At 48.5% G+C, this 22,775-nt stretch overlaps 1 protein-coding gene across 1 annotated transcript in view; it reads left to right on the top strand.

The window, feature by feature from the left end:
* LOC104335611 (cilia- and flagella-associated protein 53) overlaps positions 1 to 22,775 on the top strand; it is a 64,445-nt gene that overhangs the window by 5,824 nt on the left and 35,846 nt on the right. Inside the window, 1 exon segment of the mRNA XM_075446291.1 lies at positions 11,572 to 11,745. Within this exon segment, the coding sequence (XP_075302406.1) occupies positions 11,572 to 11,745 (174 nt within the window).

Below are 22,775 nucleotides of genomic sequence, written 5' to 3'. Positions count from 1 at the left end.
TGTCACAGATGCTGCATGTTGTGAATATTGTTCAATGCATTGCAGATGCAATTGCTATTGAAATTAGAAAATCGTGTACGTGTATATTTTATAATGCATATATAGCTACATACTACTCTACTAAAACCAATAACTGAAGAAAAAGTTGTAGCAGATAAATTGACAATGGCAGCAGTACTGCCACACAGTTTCAAGCAAGCCCGATTATCTCATGACTTCTTTCATCAAAATGCCTCTTCCTTGCATAAACAATTTGCTTTGCCCCAGGGGCAAGCCACAAAAAATGTTCATGCATGCCCTGACTGTCAATGTATTACACCCGTACCATCGTGTGCAGGAGTGAACCCTCGTGGTTTACGAGCTGATGAGTTGTGGCAAAGTGATGTTACACATATATCAACATTTGGTCGACTGCGTTGTGTACATGTTAATGTGGATACTTTCTCAGGATTTCTGGTAGCCACGGCACATATGGGAGAAAAGGAACATTTCACGGACAGTTTCTGTTTTCCTACAGGACTGGAGTATACAACATGTTACAGGTATACAACATTCTTCTACTGCACAAGCCCTTGTCGGAAGTGTCCACGGGACCCTCAAAGCTATGCTAAATAAACAAAAAAGGGGGAATCCTATGGGCAGTGTTACCCCACAGGAACAGTTAATGTACTTAATTTTTAAAATCGTTCTGATGATCAATTATTTACAACAGCAGCTGACCGTCAATTCGGGATGGTCCCTCCATTTGTGGTTCGACCAAAAGTATGGTATAAAGAATTTGGGGAATCACAATGGACAAGTCCTGTAGAACTAATAATGTGGGGAAGAGGGTATGCGTGTGTTCTTCTTTCAACAGGCCCTCGATGGTTACCGGCAAAATATGTGAAGCTATATCATGAGCTGAAAGAAGGTAACGCAGAATCCGATGCCAGAGGTGACCACGCTCACTCTCAGGGAGCAACCTCTGACATGGAAGCAGAAGAGATCCACTCTGGATGATCCTATTACACAGGGAACACTGAAAAAACTGCAGCAAACGCAAGTACTCTGATGACTGCAGTGGGTGCACCACCCACACCAATTAATACATTCCTTGCATATTTGGCAATTATCTCCCACAACAGCTTTTGTATAACGAAGCAATCTTGGAGGACACGGTATACGTGATTTTAGAACTGCATCTGCACAAGAGCAAAGGTCAACTAGCAGACACCGTGAGGAAAAGTATAAACCTTCACCTGAGGGCTCCTGACAACTGCCTAGAGGTGCCAATATGCATGTACAAAAGACATTAATATTAAAAAAAAAAAAAAAAAAAGGGGGGGGGGAGAAATGGAGAATGATAAGTACTTCGCAGAAATGTAATGATTATGTATGTTAACATGGCATAAATATCTAGTAAGAGTGTCTTTTCGGTACACACATTTGAGTAGAACTATTCCCTGTGCGTTCAGTACTGCAGTAAAGAATGCCTGCTTTCTAGAACTCCAACATTAAGTTTTAGGAAGTTAATTATTTTGCTGCTTTCTAGTAATAGATTTTGGGTACCCAGGTAGGACGCTGCTCTTGAACTTCAATGGTCCGAGGGACTGCAGGACCTCCAGCCGGCACAGAGGGATTCTCGGGGAGAACCTGTGATCACTGGACCAAAAAGTTCTGAGCGTGAACCATTAATAAGGCAAAGGCATTCTTCCAGTATTGTTTCTTGTTGCCTATTTGTTAGTCATAGTAAAAGCTTTACAGCATTGAGCTATATCCCTGACGAGAAGGGAAAGTGTCCTTTCTAATCCAGAATTGAAAAGAGAGTACTCTTCCTGAAACTGAGGCTTGGGAATTTGTCTGTTAAATGTTGAATATTATTGTAAGTCCTGTCTTTGCAATATTTGGATTTACACTAAAAACTTGGTGTGCCTGTGTGTGTGTGTGTGGTCGCGACCTTGAACGTGTGATTTTATGTTACAGTGTTTGTATTTCTGTGTTCTGATGGATTTATTTGGTTTCTGTGATCTAACGGATTTGTCTGGACTAAGTAACTGTTTTGTGTCTCTGGTTTGGTAAGTTCTGCAGGTATTGACTATTTCTGGTTGTTGACTTTAGATTGTTGTATTTGGACTCTGATTTATCAAAACTTCGGAAGCATTTGATGCAGCAGGGAATAGATGTGGTGATGTTTGCAGCTTTATGCTTTTATGTACATTAATTTTAGCCTATATAGTTAATGAGTCATAGTTCTAGATACATTGATCTTAACCTAGGTAATTAATATCGATAGCCAATACTAAATGTTATGGATGTTTGTATATGTGATAAGTATACCTATAACCCAAGTGCAAATTTACTGAGCTCATATTATTGATACACTGCTATTTCGACGCCTAACGCGATGAGATGCATTCCCTCCCATTGACAATAATGATATGTTGTGGTCAAGCGGTACTTTAGTCCCACTGTCCACACAGGAAGAAAATTGGATACAAGTAAATCCAGCAAGAAAATTGAATACAAGTAAATCAATCTACACCCATATGCTAGGTAACAGATTTACCATCAGTATGTATCATTCTCAAGTTAATTTAATCTTTCTTTATATCCAGCAGGTTGTGGTATGCACTTCACATCTCTATGTCTTCAACTAGCATTTGTGTTCTTATACTGTTAGTATCGTAGTTTGTGTGGGCCTCTGAAAGAGTGGTAGCAAGCTGAAGACCAAAATTAATGTCAGCTCTCATCATCATCAACAACCTCATCAACTATACCTGGTTTGCTCAAAAAACAAAAAAGGGGAATTGTGGAGTCCTGGCTGGACGAGAGGGGACATAGTTTGGTGCTGTTGAGCAACCCAGGCTTGGTAATGGAGATAGACCTTGAAAGTAGCGAACACGGAACACTGCTACAGAAGTAGATTGGTGAACACGGAACGCTGGGCAGAGAAGCAAGCCAGTGTTACCACAAAAGTCTTGCAATCCCTGCTAGAAGATCAGAGTAGTCTACGACATGCAGTATTGCAAAATAGAGCCGCAATTGATTTTTTACTGCTGGCCCAGGGACATGGTAGTGAGGATTTTGAAGGCATGTGCTGTATGAATTTGTCTGATCATAGTAAGTCCATCCACAAGCAATTATAATGGCTTGAACAGCACGCCAATCAAATACAACAAAACCAGGGATTTTTTGATGGATTTCTCACCTCGCTCTTTGGTAATCTGCCCGCTTGGCTTAACGGTTTAATTACAGAAATTTTGCGCATATGTATCGTGTTACTTGCTGTTGGAGTTATAATATGTATTTGCTTTAGCTGTCTTAAAAAGGCTCTCTCCAAGATGACGAAGCAAACCTGGCTTGCTCAATAAACAAGAAGGGGGAATTGTGGAGTCCTGGCTGGACGAGAGGGGACATAGTTTGGTGCGTTGAGCAACACAGGTTCTGATCCGGAGGTGAGCCTTGGGAGCGGCGGACACGGAACCCTGCTGGGAAGGCAGAGCGACGAGCTCAGGACACTGGAGCAGGGGGAACGTCACCGTTTCCTGCCACACTGCCACTTCCTTCCTGCCACGTTGCTGTTTCCTGCCACAGTACTGTTTTCACTTCGAGATGCAGCTCTGCACCAATCACAACGAGTTGCAGTACTTTTGCCTATATATGGGTTGGGGTTTTAACCATTCAGATGCTGTAATAGTTTTGCTACATAAACGTTGTTTTGCTGACTAATAAAGCTGTACGATCATACTCATATTGGGGTCACATCGTTACAACGGTCCGTAACCCACGCCTACAATTATCCACCCCTTATTCCATACCATCTACGTCATGCCCAGGTCCCCCATTGTCCAGTTGATCACCACCACTTCTCCTGTCTCCAGATATCATTCCCTTAGTCTATGGATCATCACTCTAAAGTGTCCATTGAGTTCATTTAATCCATGACTTCAGGCTCCATCTGTCGTAATGGTCTTCCGTGGCAGGAGAGGTGATGTGTGGTGATGGGCGGTCCCTTGCTGCATCCGGAGCTCACGGCTGATGTATCTGGTGCGGCCCGTGCCCACAGTCTGCAGGAGATGTTGATCCTGATGAAGTTGCTCGATGCCAGTTGTTGAAAACCAGGTCCAGTCCCATCATTGCTGTGCTCTGCTAGGTTTTAATCAAAAAGTCCATCCTTCTTTAATCTGGACGATTCTTACTACGATACTACTGGTACAATATATAACTATTATAACAGTGATAATAGACAGTGACAGGGTGATTTAACAATTAACTTTATACAATTTATTTATGGACTATTCTCCCCCAAAATCAAATCCCCATGAGGTACACATCGGACTTCCCCATCCTTCCGCATTACCCACCAGGTACACCCAGGTCCTTGAGCAAAAGCAATCCCGCGGACGGGCTTGCCTTTGCCCGAGGCAGGACTAACCCAGACTGTCTTCCCTAACATGTTCCGCATGTGCACTACAGGGACTTTATCCGTTTCTACAGGGCGCTGAGGTTTTGACTGGGCAGGACCAGCCCGGTTGGTGGATCCTCTGGTGTTCAACAACCAGGTGGCCTTTGCTAAACGAGTATCCCAGTTTTTGAAAGTCCCACCCCCCATTGCCCTCAAAGTGGTTTTTAGAAGCCCATTGTACCGCTCGATCTTTCCCGAGGCTGGTGCATGGTAGGGGACGTGATACACCCACTCCATACCGTGTTCTTTGGCCCAGTTGTCTATGAGGCTGTTACGAAAGTGAGTCCTGTTGTCCGACTCGATTCTTTCGGGAGTGCCATGTCACCACAGGACTTGTTTTTCCAGGCCCAGGATGGTATTCCGGGTGGTGACATGTGGCACAGGGTAGGTTTCCAGCCATCCGGTGGTGGCCTCCACCATTGTGAGCATATAGCGCTTGCCTTGGCGGGTTTGTGGAAGTGTGATGTAGTCAATCTGCCAAGCCTCCCCATTTTTGTATTTTAGCCATCGTCCTCCACACCACTGAGGCTTTACCTGCTTGGTTTGCTTGATTGCAGCGCATGTTTCACATTGATGGATAACCTGTGCGATGGTGTCCATGGTCAAGTCCACCCCTCGGTCACGAGCCCATCTGTATGTCGCGTGTCTTCCTTGGTGGCCCGAGGTGTCATGGGCCCACTCAGCTATAAACAGTTCACCCTTATGTTGCCAGTCCTGATCCACCTGAGCCACTTCAATCTTGGCAGCCTGATCCACCTGCTGGTTGTTTTGATGTTCTTCAGTGGCCCGACTCTTAGGGACGTGGGCGTCCACGTGACGGACTTTTACAGCCAACTGCTCCAGCCGGGCAGCAATATCTTGCCACAATGGGGCAGCCCAGATAGGTTTGCCTCTGCGCTGCCAGTTGTTCTTCTTCCATTGCTGCAGCCACCCCCACAAGGCATTGGCCACCATCCAGGATTCGGTGTAAAGACAGAGCACTGGCCACTTCTCTCGACTGGCAACGTCTAAAGCCAGCTGGATGGCTTTCACCTCTGCAAACTGGCTGGACTCACCTTCTCCCTCGGCAGTTTCTGCGACTTGTCGTGTAGGGCTCCATACAGCAGCCTTCCACCTCCGCTGCTTCCCCACAATGCGACAGGACCCATCCGTGAACAGGGCACACTGCTTCTTATCTTCTGGCAGCTGGTTATACAGTGGGGCCTCTTCAGCATGTGTCACCTCCTCCTCTGGCGATGCTCCAAAATCTTTGCCTTCTGGCCAGTCCATGATTACCTCCAGAATTCCTGGGCGACTGGGGTTTCCCATTCGGGCGAGCTGGGTGATCAGCGCGACCCACTTACTCCACATAGCAACGGTGGCATGATGCGTAGAGGGGACCCTCTCTTTGAACATCCAGCCCAGGACCGGCAATTGTGGTGCCAGGAGGAGCTGTGCTTCAGTGCCGACCACTTCTGAAGCAGCTCCAAAGCATTCATATGCTGCCAGAATCTCTTTTTCAGTGGGAGTATAGCGGGCCTCGGATCCTATGTATCCCCGGCTCCAAAACCCCAGGGGTCGACCTCGAGTCTCCCCTGGTGCTTTCTGCCAGAGACTCCAGGTTGGGCCATTCTCCCCGGCTGCGGTGTAGAGCACGTTTTTAACATCTTGCCCTGACCGGACTGGACCAAGGGCTACGGCATGAACTATCTCCCGTTTAATCTGTTCAAATGCCTGTCGTTGCTCAGGGCCCCATTCAAAATCATTCTTCTTCCGGGTCACGTGGTACAGAGGGCTTACAGTCTGGCTGTAATTTGGGATGTGCATCCTCCAAAAACCCACAACACCCAGGAAAGCCTGTGCTTCCTTTTTGCTGGTTGGTGGAGACATAGCTGCTATTTTGTTGATGACATCCATTGGGATTTGACGGCGCCCATCCTGCCATTTTATTCCCAAAAACTGGATCTCTTGCGCAGGTCCCTTGACTTTACTTCGCTTAATGGCAAAACCGGCTTTCAGGAGGGTCTGAACTATTTTCTCCCCTTTCTCAAAAACTTCCTCCGCGGTGTCACCCCATACAATGATGCCATCGATGTACTGCAGATGTTCTGGAGCTTCACCCTTTTCCAGTGCAGTCTGGATTAGTCCATGGCAAATGGTGGGACTGTGTTTCCACCCCTAGGGCAGTCGATTCCAGGTGTACTGGATGCCCCTCCAGGTGAAAGCAAACTGTGGCCTGCACTCTGCTGCCAAAGGGATGGAGAAGAATGCATTAGCGATGTCAATTGTAGCATACCACTTGGCTGCCTTGGACTCCAGCTGATAGTGAAGTTCTAGCATGTCTGGCACGGCAGCACTCAGCGGTGGTGTGACTTCATTCAGGCCACGGTAGTCTATTGTCAGTCTCCACTCTCCAGTAGATTTTCTTACTGGCCATATGGGACTATTAAAGGGTGAGCGAGTTTTGCTGATCACTCCTTGACTCTCCAGCTGGCGGATCAGCTGATGAATGGGGAGAAGGGAGTCTCGGTTGGCACGATACTGTCGCCGGTGCACCGTTGTGGTCGCGATTGGCACCTGTTGTTCTTCAACCCTCAGCAACCCCACAATGGAAGGATCCTCCGAGAGACCAGGCAAAATGGAAAGCTGTTTAATTTCTTCCGTCTCCACAGCAGCTATGCCAAAAGCCCACCGATACCCCCTTGGGTCCTTGAAATACCCTCTCCTGAGATAGTCTATACCAAGGATGCACGGAGCCTCGGGGCCAGTTACAATGGGGTGCTTCTGCCACTCCTGCCCAGTGAGGCTCACTTCAGCCTCCAATACACTCAGCTCTTGGGACCCCCCTGTCACTCCAGAAATGCAAATGGACTCTGACCCTTGGAAATCTGATGGCATTAAGGTACACTGTGCACCAGTGTCCACTAGAGCTTTCTACTCTTGTGGATCTGACGTGCCAGGCCACCGAATCCACACCGTCCAATAAACCGGTTGTCCCTTTCCTCCACCTGGCTGGAGGCAGGGCCCCTCTAATCCTGGTCAGAGAAATTGCTGCTCACCTGCTGTAAGAATGACTTGGAGGTCCCCTCCAGAGGATCGGAATCAAGATCAAACTATCTACCTGGCCTGGAGAGCTGGCTGCTGGAAACTGGAGCGGCATTTTTCCTAACAGGATCCCCTTTTGTGATTGTTTTACCTCGCAACTCACGCCCTCGTGCCTCTAGACTTGAGGTGGGTTTTCCATCCCCCTTCCTCATGTCCTCTCCGTGGTCACGCAGGTAGAACCACAGGGTGCCCCGTGGTGTGTAGCCTCTGTATTCCCTCTCCTGAGCAGAGGAATGCTTGCCCCTAATAGCTGAGATGCTGGCCCGTACAGGTGGGGAGTAGGACATATTCCTTTCTAGTCGCTTGACCAGTTTCTCCACGGCTGAGACAAGGGAGGAAGAGAGACTTTCCTCATATTGCCGGAGTCTGACAGCCACCTCATCCTCTGTTGGTGCCTCCTTACCTTTCCAGTGTACTACTGCCAATGAGTTGGCATATGAGGATGGTGCGCTCCGCACAAACTTCCTCCACATGGATTGTGAGCACTGGAGTTCATCTGGATCTGTGGGTACCTGCTCATCGTCTGTGTCACAGTAAACCAGCTCCCGCACAGCTAATTCCCTCGAGTACTGAATACCCCTTTCCATATTGGTCCACTTGCCAGGATAACATACAAAATCGTCACTGAAGGGGTACCTCTCTCTCACGCCTGACAGAAGTCTCCTCCAGAGGCTGAGGACTTGTTCCTTTTTCCCAATGGCCTTGTCAATGCCCCCATCCCTGCCCAGGGATCCCAGCTGCTTGGCTTCCTTGCCCTCTAATTCCAAGCTGCTGGCCCCGTTATCCCAGCACCGCAGCAGCCAGGTGACAATGTGCTCGCCTGGGTGGCAGCTGAAATCTTTCCGCATGTCTCGCAGCTCGCCCAGGGACAGGGACTGGGTGATGATCTCTGTCTCTATCTCCCGCAATGACCCTGGCTCATTGTCATCCCTCCCGGAGCGATCTGCTCTCTTTGCGTCTTTCTTTAGTTTTACAGGGGCGACTGCTACTGGCACAGGTTGGTCATTAGGCTCAGCCGCGATGCCTGCTGCTGGAGCTGGGGCTGGAGCAGCTGCTGTGCCCACCGGGGAAACCGAGGCAGACCCTGCAGCTGTGGCAGCGGCGGTGCCGGTCGGGGGGGCTGTGACTGCCTGCTGGGCTGGAGGGGCTGCAGGTCCAGCTGGGGGGGCAGTGCCAGTGCCTGCCGCTTCGCTTCCCCCCCTTTCCCCTTTAGGGCACTGAATCAGGTTGAACAGGGCTCGGTAGGCGTGGGCCAGACCTCAGCACATTGCAGTGGTTTGTGTCTCTCTGGGCTTCCCAGGGTGGCAGCACACTTTTTGCAGATATTTTACTAGTTTGTCCGGATTCTGTACTTGTTCGGGGGTGAGTTTCAAAGACACTGGTTGTGCCCACTGCTCTAGACACCTGCCCATGCTGTCCCACACACCCAGCCACTCACAGCTATCCGGCCCTGGGGCAGGTGTCTGCACGATGTTCTTAACGATTTGCTTAACTCTAAACAAGACCCAAAACCCATTCAGGAGGCAGAACAAAAGGAGAGTGCTGGCCTGAGCATCCCATGGGTACTCGAAATTCTCAAAAGCAGTTAGGACCAGCCTGAGGGAAAGAGTGGGGGTGACAGAGTGGGGGAAGATATCCCCTCTGGTTTTCCCCACAGATTGGGTTTGATTATTAACAAATTCTAAGACATAGGATCCGAGGTATGGAAATGACTGCAGTGCCGCGTGCAAATACAAGCCTAATTTCATGCACAGTGATGTTATCATGTCATAAGTGAATATCGTACAGTACAGTAAAATCGTCATCCTGATCTTTTTCCCCGAGGTAACAAACAGCACAGCAGTGAATACATACTGCAAGTAAGGACTGAGATACCACAGCCATCTGAACAAAGTCGGAAACATTTTTACCGGCGACTATTTAACTAACACAGAAAAAATGCGTATAACAAAATTTAACAAAATGTAAGCAAGCAGTTTTAACACCCGCTGCTCAGCCCTGCCGTTATCCCCGCCCCACGCCTGGGCGCCAATTTAATGTTTTGGTTTCAGCTGCCGCCGGCAACAAAAGCGCCACGTGGCCACCCCTCCCCCCGCCGGCGTGCGGAGGAGAATGGAAAGAAAACAGGCAGAAAACTGGTGGGTCGGGATAAGGGCAGTTTAACAGAACAGCAAACAGAGGGAACAGGAACAACAACGATACAGAGAAGGAGAAAACACGACAAAAACAGACCCCCTCTCTCGGACCGCACGGGCGCCGCATGCTCCCGAGCCGCGAAAGAGTCCCCGCCGCCCCGCCCCCCCCACCGGAACCCAGCGTGACGTCACATGGTATGGAATACCGGGCTCTGTTTGGCCAGGTGGGGTCAGCCCCCACCCCCCGGCTGTGCCCCTTCCTGGAGTCTGGTGAAAATTAACCCTGTCCTGGCCAAACCCAGGACAACCACTTGCACAGAATCACTGTTGATGGAAGGAACCTCCTGATGCCATCTAGTTCAAGCCCCTTGCTCAAGCATGGAGCAAGTTGCCCAGGACTCTGTCGAGTTCTGCTTATCTCCACACATGGAGACTCCACTACCTTTGTGAGCAACCTGTTTTAGTATTTCACCATCCTCTTAGGGGCGGGGGGGAAGTGTTTTCTTGTGTTCGAGTGGAATTTCACATGGTTTAATTTGTGTCTGTTGCCCCTTGTCCTGTCACTGGGCACTGCTGAGGAGAAGCTGTCTCCCTTTTCTGCGTTCCCTCCCTTCAGGTTTTTCTATACATCGGTAAGATCCCCCTGAACCTTCTCTTCTCCAGGCTGAGCAGTCCCAGCTCTCTCAGGAGAAAGAGGTTTTTAGGAGAGATGCTCCAGTCCCTTAATCATCTTAGTGGCCCTTTGCTGGGCTCGCTCCACGAAATCTGTACATTTCTTGTGCTGGGGAGCCCAGAACTGGTCCCAGCACTGTGGATAAGCTCTCACCAGTGCTGAGAGGAAGGATCGCCTCCCTGACCTGCCAGCAGTGCTCCTCATGCAGCCTAAGATGCTGCTGGGCTTCTTTGCCGCAAGGGTGCATTGTTGGCTTATGTTCAGCTTGTTGTCTGCCAGGAACCCCAGATCCCTTTCTCCAGAGCCACTTCCCAGCCAGTCAGCCGCCAGCGTGTGCTGATACGTGGGCTTCTTCCTCCCCAGGTGCGGGATTTTTGTTGGACTTCATGGGATTTGCTTTTATTTAGCTGCGTTAAGATCCCCATGCTGTCTTTGCAGGGAGATTCGGCTTGGTACGTGGTGAAGAGAGTGCAGTCCAGTTTCCAGAATTAGCAGGTCTTTGGCTTTGCTGTTGTAACTCCCACCAGCAGTGCCAGCGTAGGTCCATGGCACTATTGCTCACACAGTAGCAGGGGCATCCCATTGTGTAAAAGTGAGAGTGATTTCCCCGAGGCTGCTGTGGCATTCGAGCTGGAATTAGTGAGTTTCTGGATTCCTTAGCCCCAGGTTTCTTACTGCTAGGATTAATAAAGTAGTAAATGGTGGTGTGTATAAAAATTGCTGATTTTACATAATTTTCTCATCAAAGATCTTTCAGGATGAAGTGGTTTACGGAGTGATGCTAAAATAACAGAAGGTAGTTTGAGAGAAGATACAATTATAGATGCTTAGGGAAGGGTGGTAAGTACCAGGGAGGGATTACGCTGAAGGATAACATTAGTACAAGATCAAATGGATATGAACCAGTGACAAATGGAGTCTGGAAATTAGAAGAATTTGTTTAATTGGGGACTAAAGTTGTAAAGTAGTGTTGCAAATGGGTTTGTAAGGTAAAGAGCTTAAATTGTAACAGGACAGAATAGCTTGTGTTGTGCTGTAACAGCCCTTCCGTGGGTGCAACAGGAGCGATCCCCGAGTTAAAATCTGATGTTCCCTTGGATGTTCCCTTCTTCAGCGTTTGCAAGAAGTGTTGAAAAGGAGCCCAGTGCCCGTTTTACGCTCACAACAAATAAACTAGAACTTTATAATTCAACAGAAGGATTGTTTTAGCTTTAATTTGAATGTTTTCATTACAGGCTGCGTGAGCTTCTGGAGGCAGAGGAAAGTAGGTACTTCGCTGAGATGGAGGCACTTGAAGAAACGGTACTGGAGAAACAAGAGAGAATGAGGGAGCAAGCAAAATTACTGAGAGAGAAGAGAGAGAAAGAAAGACAACAACTGGTGGCTGAAAAACGAGAGCAGTAATTCAGGTACAGCCATAAAAATAGCTTGTAAAAGAGAATTTGCATTAAGTATGTACAAAGAGGTGATTTAACAAGAAGGTGACGATAATAAACTGAGGAAGGAAAGATGAATGTGATTGAAATGATAAAACAAAAAAAAAATAAGGTGGTTTGGATAGAGGTGTGTGAGCTTTGCCAGAAGTTGAAAGGCCTCAGCTATGCTGCATGCACTGGAGCAGAGTGTAGTCTTTTTTCTGACTTTCGATGAAGGGATGCCACCTCTAAATACCACGGATCCAACTTTGCAATGCTGTGATGTTCAGTAAAGCGTATGAGAAAAAATTTTCACTGATCGAGGTGAAGGCAACAGGTACAGAGAACTGTCCTGTCTCCATTATTTGATTGAAGTGTGGAGATACCATGAAAACATTGTGTAGTGCTAAACTCCTCATCCTGCGTGAACATTCCTGCGCTTTCATCTGCCAAGCCAGCTGTTTTGGTAATTCTTTGCTCTGGCATATAGTTCTATTTCAGCTTTCTATTACGGGAGTGAAAAGGGTTCGTGGAAGGTTAATTTGGCCTAAATGATACTTCTTAAGCTAATACATCGAAGGTGCTTGAAAAGTGAAGGTTGTCCAGAAAGACAGTGTTTTTATTTATTGCATACTTTTCTAAGGGTACCAGCCGAAGCTAAGGTTTTAATACAATCTGAAGTTCCATGCTGAGTCTTCCTGGATGCTGAACTTGGCGGAGTCTTTTGAAGTCATTCAGATTTGCAGGTGCTTATCGGGCCCTGAGGCCCTGGCGTGAAATCTGACTTGTTCAATTCTTGTAAATCTGGTTTTCTGAGGAAGGGATGAAAATAATGTTAATGTAATTTAATTGTAATCATTTGAAGTGTCTCTTCCCAATCTCCCACAGTGCTATGGAAATCCACAACGCTTGTTTCTCAGTCTGCAGAGGCTGGGGGTAAAAACCAACACTTGCTTTCACTTGTGCATAAGCTCCAATTAACTAATTTCACAGATAAATGTTGGTGTCTTCAATGTGGGGTTTACTGACTGAAATAGGTGTTAAGGCAGTGTATGCACCTCTAAATTCGCATGCTGGCTTTAAAATATGGCCCTGACCATTTACACTTCCTAGTTTGTTCTTTACCCATCACACAAAGCAGTTGAAAATCATTTTTAAAATTGTTTAGAAGAGATGCTGCTGGTGTGCCTTTTACTTCATACTTGCAACACAAGCTACATACCGAGGAGAAGGGATTCAGTTTGTGATTTGGACACCTGAAGGCATATCTTTATATTCACTGGGAATCTGAAATTCTGTTCTGCTTGCAAGATCTTCACTGAGATGAGGACAGTTAAAGGAAACTAATGTTCTCCTGAAGTAGGTATATACTGTTCTGCCAGCTGAACTGCACCCTAGCCTCCACTGACTGCATTGATCAGGTTCCTGTTGACTAAAACAGGAATTTAGCTCGCACATAGATTGCAGTTTTAGATGTCTAATTTCAGATATTTACTTGCAAAATGAATCCTACCAGTGTATCTCATCATCTGGTGATACATACTTGGACTTTGATGCTGCAGTTGCCTGTCTTAATGTCTCAGGTCCTCTTTCTTCCCCGTACAACTCTATTGATATATGATACATATATATATATATAGTTCACTCACTATCATGGGATCACTCATATCCTTCTATGTTTCCCAGTCTGCTCTAGGCAATATTTGTACCACATATTATTCCATTAAAAAGTGATACTGGAGCTTTACTGGTGGCATTCTGCTGGCTGCAGTATTTAAGAGAATTAAGAGGCAGTGAAATCATCTTTCTTCAAAGCTCTTGTGAGTGGCAATCTCTGAGTATCTTTGCAAATGAATCTTCATCCTACAGTGTGCAGAACCCTTCTCTTTGACTGTCCTCATGTAATGGAAATATATTATCATAGTCAGTTCCTCACTCCATTCCTGTAGCTCTGTCTCTTTCTACTTTTAAATTCAGGACCCTATTCAGCTCCCCCCCACCAGAACCCAGCATGATGGCACATGGTATGGAATACCCTGCTCTGTTTGGCCAGGTGGGGTCAGCCCGCCCGGCTGTGCCCCTTCCTGGATTCTGGTGAAAATTAACCCTGTCCTGGCCGAACCCTGTGGGAAACCATATAATTTGAGACAGAACAGCACTATCTCATGACCCTGAAGGATCAGCGTGTCCTGTGCCTCGCTTCTCTGTTCTCAGGAGATAAGCTGTTTTCACATATCCAGCTGCAAAAGACAGCAACCGTGAACTGGCATTCACAAAGCCAGGAATCCAAAGCTGATTGGCTCTAGCAACTATTGTATTAGTATATAAGGTATTCACTTGAGCAATAAAAGGATTCTGATCGAGCACAAGATTGGGGTCTGTGAAGTCATTCACCACAGAACCCAGGACATTATCCACCCCTTATTCCATACCATCTATGTCATGTCCAGGTCCCCCATTGTCCAGTTGATCACCACCATTTCTCCTGTCTCTAGATGTCATTCCCTTAGTCTATGGATCATCACTCTAAAGTGTCTGTTGAGTTCGTTTAATCCATGACTTCACGCTCCATCTGTCGTTGTCCTGGGTTCGGCCAGGACAGGGTTAATTTTCACCAGAATCCAGGAAGGGGCACAGCCGGGCGGGCTGACCCAACCCCAACCTGGCCAAACAGAGCATGCCATACCATGTGCCGTCATGCTGGGTTCCGGTGGGGGGGGAGGGGGCTGGGAACTCACTCGCGGCTTGGGAGCACGCGGCACCGGTCAGGTTTGGGAGAGCGGCTTTCTGGGTTGTGCGGTTTGTGTTATGTTTTTCCCCTTATCTGTATCGTTGTTGTTCCTGTTCCCTTTGTTTGCTGTTCTGTTAAACTGCCCTTATCCCGACCCACCAGTTTCTGCCTGTTCCTTCCCATTCTCGTCCACACCCTGGCGGGAGGAGGGGCGGCCGCGTGACGCTTTTGTTGCCGGCCGCAGCCAAACCATAACATTAATTTGGCGCCCAAGCGTGGGGCGGGGATAACGGCAGGGCTCAGCAGTGTGTGTTAAAACAGCTTTCTACATTTTGTTACAATTTATCATACGCATTTACTGCGTTAGTTAAACAGTTGCCGGTAAAAATGTTTCTAACTTTGATCAGATGGCTCTGATATTTAAATCCGTACTTGCTTTATGTGTTCAATGCCGAGCTGTTTATCATCGCGGGAAAAAGGATCAGGATTATGATTTTATTGTATGATATCGACTTATGACATGATAACATCGTGCAGAGCCCTGCCCCGGGGCTGGATAGCTGAGAGTGGCTGGGTGTGTGGGATACAATGGGCAAGTACCTAGGGCAGTGGGCACCCCCGATGTTTTTTAAACTCACCCCTGAACAAGTGCAGGATCTGGACAAACTAGTAAAATATCTGCAAAAAGTGTGCTGCCACCTTGGGAACTCCAGAGAGACACAAATCACAGCAATGTGCTGGGGTCTGGCCCACGCCTACCGAGCCCTGTTCAACCTGATTCAGTGCCCTAAAGGGGAAAGGGGGGGAAAGGAAGCAGCAGGCACTGCGACTGGCGCTGCCCCCCCCAGCTGGCCCTGCAGCCCCTTCAGCCCAGCAGGCAGTCACAGCCCCCCCGACCAGCACCACGGCTGACGCTGCCATGATCGCAGAGGCAGCCCCGGTTGCCCCGGTGGGCACACCAGCACTTCCAACCCCAACTCCAGCCACAGGCATTGCGGCTGAGCCCAATGACCAACCTGTGCCGGTAGGAGTTGCCCCTGTAAAACTAAAGAAAAATGCAAAGAGAGCAGATCGCTCCGGGAGGGATGACGATGAGCCAGGGTCATCGCGGGAGATAGAGATCATCACCCAATGCCTTTCCCTGAGTGAGCTGCGAGACATGCGGAAAGATTTCAGCCGCCACCCAGGCGAGCACATTGTCACCTGGCTGCTGCGGTGCTGGGATAACGGGGCCAGCAGTTTGGAATTAGAGGGCAAGGAAGCCAAGCAGCTGGGATCCCTGGCCAGGGATGGGGGCATTGACAAGGCCATTGGGAAAAAGGAACAAGTCCTCAGCCTCTGGAGGAGACTTCTGTCAGGCGTGAGGGAGAGGTACCCCTTCAGTGACGATTTTGTATGCTATCCTGGCAAGTGGACCAATATGGAAAGGGGTATTCAGTACTTGAGGGAATTAGCTGTGCGGGAGCTGGTTTACTGTGACACAGACGATGAGCAGGTACCCAAAGACCCAGATGAAGTCCAGTGCACACCATCTATGTGGAGGAAGTTTGTGCGGAGCGCACCATCCTCATATGCCAACTCATTGGCAGTAGTACACTGCAAAGGGAAAGAGGCACCAACAGAGGATGAGGCGGCTGTCAGACTCCGGCAATATGAGGAAAGTCTCTCTTCCTCCCTTGTCTCAGTCGTGGAGAAACTGGTCAAGTGACTCGAAGAGAGCATGTCCTAGTCCCCACCCGTACGGGCCAGCATCTCAGCTATTAGGGGCAAGCGTTCCTCTGCTCAGGAGAGGGAATACAGAGGCTACACACCATGGGGCACCCTGTGGTTTCACCTGCATGACCACAGAGAGGACATGAGGAAGGGGGATGGAAAACCCACCTCAAGTCTAGAGGCACGAGTGCGTGAGTTGCGAGGTAAAACAATCACCAAAGGGGATTCTGTTAGGAAAAATGCCGCTCCAGTTTCCAGCAGCCAGCTCTCCAGACCAGGTAGGCAGTTTGATCTTGATTCCGATCCTCTGGAAGGGACCTCCAAGTCATTCTTACAGCAGGTGAGCAGCAAATTCTCTGACCAGGATTAGAGGGGCCCTGCCTCCAGCCAGGTAGAGGAAAGGGACAACCGTGTCTATTGGACGGTGTGGATTCGGTGGCCTGGCACGTCAGATCCACAAGAGTAGAAAGCTCTAGTGGACACTGGTGCACAGTGTACCTTAATGCCATCAGATTTCCAAGGGTCAGAGTCCATTTGCATTTCTGGAGTGACAGGGGGGTCCCAAGAGCTGAGTGTATTGGAGGCTGAAGTGAGCCTCACTGGGCAGGAGTGGCAGAAGCACCCCATTGTAACTGACCCCGAGGCTCCGTGCATCCTTGGTATAGACTATCTCAGGAGAGGGTATTTCAAGGACCCAAGGGGGTATCGGTGGGCTTTTGGCATAGCTGCTGTGGAGACGGAAGAAATTAAACAGCTTTCCATTTTGCCTGGTCTCTCGGAGGATCCTTCCATTGTGGGGTTGCTGAGGGTTGAAGAACAACAGGTGCCAATCGCGACCACAACGGTGCACCGGCGACAGTATCGTACCAACCGAGACTCCCTTCTCCCCACTCATCAGCTGATCCGCCAGCTGGAGAGTCAAGGAGTGATCAGCAAAACTCGCTCACCCTTTAATAGTCCCATATGGCCAGTGAGAAAATCTACTGGAGAGTGGAGACTGACAATAGACTACCGTGGCCTGAATGAAGTCACACCACCGCTGAGTGCTGCCGTGCCAGACATGCTAGAACTTCAATATCAGCTGGAGTCCAAGGCAGCCAAGTGGTACGCTACAGTTGACATGGCTAATGCATTAGCTTCAGCTGGGAAGACCATACAGCTAGGCAGGCGCAATCCAGGAAGTTCCTACAGAGCATCGATGATAACTTTCTGATGCAAGTGGTGGAGGAACCAACAAGGAAAGGCGTGTTGCTGGACCTTGTGTTAACAAACAAGGAGGGACTGGTGGAGGATGTGAAGGTCGGAGGTAGACTCGGAGTTCAGGATCCTGCGTGGAGGAAGCAGGGCGATAAGCAGGATCAAAACCCTGGACCTCAGGAGGGCTGACTTTGGCCTCTTCAAGGAGCTACTGGGAGGAATCCCGTGGGACAGGGCTCTCGAAGGCAGGGGGGTCCAAGAGTGCTGGTCGCTCTTTAAACGTCACTTCCTCCATGCTCAGGAGCAATGCATCCCCCTGAGAAAGAAATCGAGCAAAGGAGGCAGGAGACCTACATGGTTAAACAAGGAGCTTCTAGCAGAGATCAGGTGGAAGACAAAGGTCCATGGAATGTGGAAAGAGGGGCAGGCCACTTGGGAAGAGTACAGGAATGTGGTCAGAGCGTGCAGGGATGCAACGAGGAAGGCCAAGGCTCACCTTGAATTGAATCTGGCAAGGGATGTCAAAAACAACAAGAAGGACTTCTTCAACTACATGAGCAGCAAAAGGAAGGCTAGGGACAATGTGGGGCCGCTGCTGAATGAGGCGGGTGTCCTGGTGACGGAGGATGCGGAGAAGGCAGAGCTACTGAATGCCTTCTTTGCTTCAGTCTTCAGTGCTAAGACTGGCCCTCAGGAATCCCAGGCCCCAGAGGTAAGAGAGGAAGCCTACAGAGAGGACGACTTTCCCTTGGTCGAGGAGGACTGTGTGAGGGATCGCTTAAGCGATCTGGACGTCCACAAATCCAAGGGCCCCGATGGAGTGCACCCACGAGTGCTGAGGGAGCTGGCGGATGTCATTGCTGAGCCACTCTCCATCATCTTTGAGAGGTCCTGGAGGACAGGAGAGGTGCCCGAGGACTGGAGAAAGGCCATTGTCACTCCAATCTTCAAAAAGGGCAAAAAGGAGGACCCAGGGAACTACAGGCCGGTCAGCCTCACCTCCATCCCGGGAAAGGTGATGGAGCAGCTTATCCTGGAGGCCATCATCAAGCAAGTGGAAGAAAAGAAGGTTATCAGGAGTAGTCAGCATGGATTCACCAAGGGGAAATCATGCCTGACCAATCTGATAGCTTTCTACGATGACATGACTGGCTGGGTAGACGAAGGGAGAGCCGTGGATGTTGTCTACCTTGACTTCAGCAAGGCTTTCGACACAGTCTCCCATGATATCCTCCTAGGGAAGCTCAGGAAGTATGGGCTGGATGAGTGGTCGGTGAGGTGGATTGAGAACTGGCTGAATGGCAGAACTCAGAGGGTTGTCGTCAGCGGCGCTGAGTCTAGTTGGAGGCTGGTAACTAGTGGTGTCCCCCAGGGGTCAGTACTGGGCCCAGCCTTGTTTAACTTCTTCGTCAACGACCTGGATGAAGAGTTAGAATGTACCCTCAGCAAGTTTGCTGATGACACCTTACTGGGAGGTGTGGTAGATACACCAGAATGCTGTGCTGCCATTCAGCGTGACCTGGATAGGCTGGAAATTTGGGCAGAGAGGAACCTGATGAGGTTCAACAAAGGCAAATGCAGGGTCCTGCACCTGGGGAGGAACAACCCCATGCAGCAGTACAGGCTTGGGGTGGACTTGCTGGAGAGCAGCTCTGTGGAGAGGGACCTGGGTGTCCTGGTGGACGACAGGTTAACCATGAGCCAGCAGTGTGCCCTGGCTGCCAAGAAGGCCAATGGCATTCTGGGGTGCATTAGGAGGAGTGTGGCCAGCAGGTCGAGGGAGGTTCTCCTTCCCCTCTACACTGCCCTAGTGAGGCCTCATGTAGAGTACTCTGTCCAGTTCTGGGCTCCCCAGTTCAAGAAAGATGAAGAGCTACTGGAGAGAGTCCAGCGGAGGACTATGAGGATGGTGAGGGGACTGGAACATCTCCCCTACGAGGAGAGGCTGAGGGAGCTGGGCTTGTTCAGCCTGAAGAAGAGAAGGCTGCGAGGGGACCTAATAAATGCTTATAAATATCTGAAGGGTGGGTGTCAGGAGGATGGGGCCAAGCTCTTTTCAGTGGTGCCCAGTGACAGGACAAGGGGCAATGGGCACAAACTGAAGCACAGTAAGTTCCATCTGAACATGAGGAAGGACTTCTTACCTCTGAGGGTGACGGAGCCCTGGAACAGGCTGCCCAGGGAGGTTGTGGAGTCTCCTTCTCTGGAGATATTCAAGACCCGCCTGGACGCGGTCCTGTGCAGCCTGCTCTGGGTGACCCTGCTTTGGCAGGGGGGTTGGACTAGATGACCCACAGAGGTCCCTTCCAACCCCTACCATTCTGTGATTCTGTGATTCTTTGATTCTTCTCCATCCCTTTGGCAGCAGAGTGCAGGCCACAGTTTGCTTTCACCTGGAGGGGCATCCAGTACACCTGGAATCGACTGCCCCAGGGGTGGAAACACAGTCCCACCATTTGCCATGGACTAATCCAGACTGCACTGGAAAAGGGTGAAGCTCCAGAACATCTGCAGTACATCGACAACATCATTGTATGGGGTGACACCGCGGAGGAAGTTTTTGAGAAAGGGGAGAAAATAGTTCAGACCCTCCTGAAAGCCGGTTTTGCCATTAAGCGAAGTAAAGTCAAGGGACCTGCGCAAGAGATCCAGTGTTTGGGAATAGAATGGCAGGATGGGCGCCGTCAAATCCCAATGGATGTCATCAACAAAATAGCAGCTATGTCTCCACCAACCAGCAAAAGGGAAGCACAGGCCTTCCTGGGTGTTGTGGGTTTTTGGAGGATGCACATCCCAAATTACAGCCAGATTGTAAGTCCTCTGTACCACGTGACCCGGAAGAAGAATGATTTTGAATGGGGCCCTGAGCAACGACAGGCATTTGAACAGATTAAACGGGAGACAGTTCATGCCGTAGCCCTTGGTCCAGTCCGGTCATGGAAAGATGTTGAAAACGTGCTCTACACCGCAGCCGGGGAGAATGGCCCAACCTGGAGTCTCTGGCAGAAAGCACCAGGGGAGACTCGAGGTCGACCCCTGGGGTTCTGGAGCCGGGGATACAAAGGATCCGAGGCCCGCTATACTCCCACTGAAAAAGAGATTCTGGCAGCATATGAAGGCGTTCGAGCTGCTTCAGAAGTGGTCGGCTGTGGTGAATGTCTTCACGGACCCCAATCTTGTGCTCAGTCAGAATCATTTTATTGCTCAAGCGAATACCTTATATACTCATACAATAGTTACTAGAGCCAATCAGCTTTGGATTCGTGGCTTTGCGAATGCCAGTTCACGGTTGCTGTTTTCCAGGATCTTTTGCAGCTGGATGTGTGAAAACAGCTTATCTCCTGAGAACACAGAAGCGAGGCGCAGGACATGCTCATCCTTCAGGGTCATGAGACAGTGCTGTTCTGTCTCAGATTACATGGTTTCCCACATCTCCCCCTTTTTTTGTTTAGCCATACACTGTTGATGATAAGAGCTGACATAATTTGGCCTTCAGCTTGCTACCACTTTCTCAGAGGCCCACACAAACTACAATACTAAAAACAGACATAAGAACACAAATGCAAATAGAAGACATAGAGATGTGAAGTGCATATCATGACCTGCTGGGTGTAAAGAAAGATCAAATTAACCTGAGAATGATACATATTGATGGCAAATCTGTTACTTAACATAGGGGTGTAGATTGATTTACTTGCATCCAATTTTCTTTCTGTGTGGATGGTGGGATCCAAGCACCGCCTGACCGCAACATAGCATTATTGCCAATTGGAGGGGATGCATCCCACTATGTCAGGAATGGAAATAATGGTGGATCAATGATATAAGCTCAGTAAATTTGCTCTTGGGTTATAGGTATACTCATCACACATACAAACATCCATAACAGTTAGTATTGGCTATTCATATTAATCACCTAGGCTAAAATCAATGTATCTAAAGGTATAACTCATTAACTATGTACAATACCTGCAGAACTTCACCAAACCAAAGACACAAAGGCAGTTACTTAGTCCAGACAAATCCGTTAGATCACAGAAACCAAATAAATCCATCAGAACACAGAAATACAAACACTGTGACAACAAACACATAAAACCACACAATCATAGTCGCGACCGCACACGCCCAAGCACACCAAGTTTTCAACATAAATCTGAATATTACAAATAGACAGAGACTTACAAACAATATTCAACATTTAACAGACAAATTCCCGAGCCTCAGTTTCAGGAAGAGTACTCTCTTTTTAGTTTGCTTTAGGAAGGGTATTTTTCCTCCTCTCCAGTGATATTGCCCAGTGCTGTGAAGCTTTCACTACAACTAACAGGTAAGCAACCAGAAATAATACTAGAAGAATGCCTTTACCTTATTGATGGTCCTTGCTCAGAACCTCTTGGTCCAGGGATCGGAGGTTCTCCCCGAGAATCCTTCAGTGCCGGCTGGAGGTCCTGCGATCCCTTGGATCGTTGAGGTTCAGGAACAGGGTCCCATCTGGTTCGGCAAAATCTGTTACCGGAAAGCGGCAATATAATTAACTCTCTAAAACTTAATTTTGGAGTTCTAGAAAGCAGGTATTCTTTACTGCAGTACTGGACGCACAGGGAATAGTTCTACTCAAATGTGCGTACTGAAAAGACACTAGTACTAGATATTTATGCCATGTTAACATACATAATCATTACATTTCTGAGAAGTGCTTATCATTTTTCCCCCTTTTTTTTGTATATATATATATATTAATGTCCTTTGTACATGTCTGTTGGCACCTCTGGGCAGTTGTCGGGAGCCCTCAGATGAAGGTTCATACTTTTCCTTAAGGTGTCTGCTAGTCGACCTTTGCTCTTGTGCAGATTCAGTTCTTAAATCACATATACCGTGTCCTCCAAGATTGCTTAGTTATACAAAAGCTGTTGTGGGAGATAATTGCCAAATATGCAAGGAATGTATTAATCGGTGTGGGTGGTGCACCCACTGCAGTCATCAGAATACTTGCATTTGCTGTAATTTTTTCAGTTTTCCCTGTGTAATAGGATCATGGTTGGGTAGATAGAGAGCCGTGGATGTTATCTACCTAGACTTCAGCAAGGCTTTCGACACAGTCTCCCGTAATATTTTCCTAGGGAAGCTCAGGAAGTATGGGCTGGATGAGTGGTCAGTGAGGTGGATTGAGAACTGGCTGAATGGCAGAACTCAGAGGGTTGTCGTCAGCGGCGCTGAGTCTAGTTGGAGGCCTGTAACTAGTGGTGTCCCCCAGGGGTCAGTACTGGGCCCAGTCTTGTTTAACTTCTTCATCAACGACCTGGATGAAGAGTTAGAATTTACCCTCAGCAAGTTTGCTGATGACACCTTACTGGGAGGTGTGGTAGATACACCAGAATGC

The sequence above is a fragment of the Opisthocomus hoazin genome, chromosome W, assembly GCF_030867145.1.
Source record: "Opisthocomus hoazin isolate bOpiHoa1 chromosome W, bOpiHoa1.hap1, whole genome shotgun sequence".
Taxonomy (NCBI): Eukaryota; Metazoa; Chordata; class Aves; order Opisthocomiformes; family Opisthocomidae; genus Opisthocomus; species Opisthocomus hoazin.
Note: the sequence above shows the minus strand (reverse complement) of the source record. Positions and strands in the feature narration are given on the sequence as shown.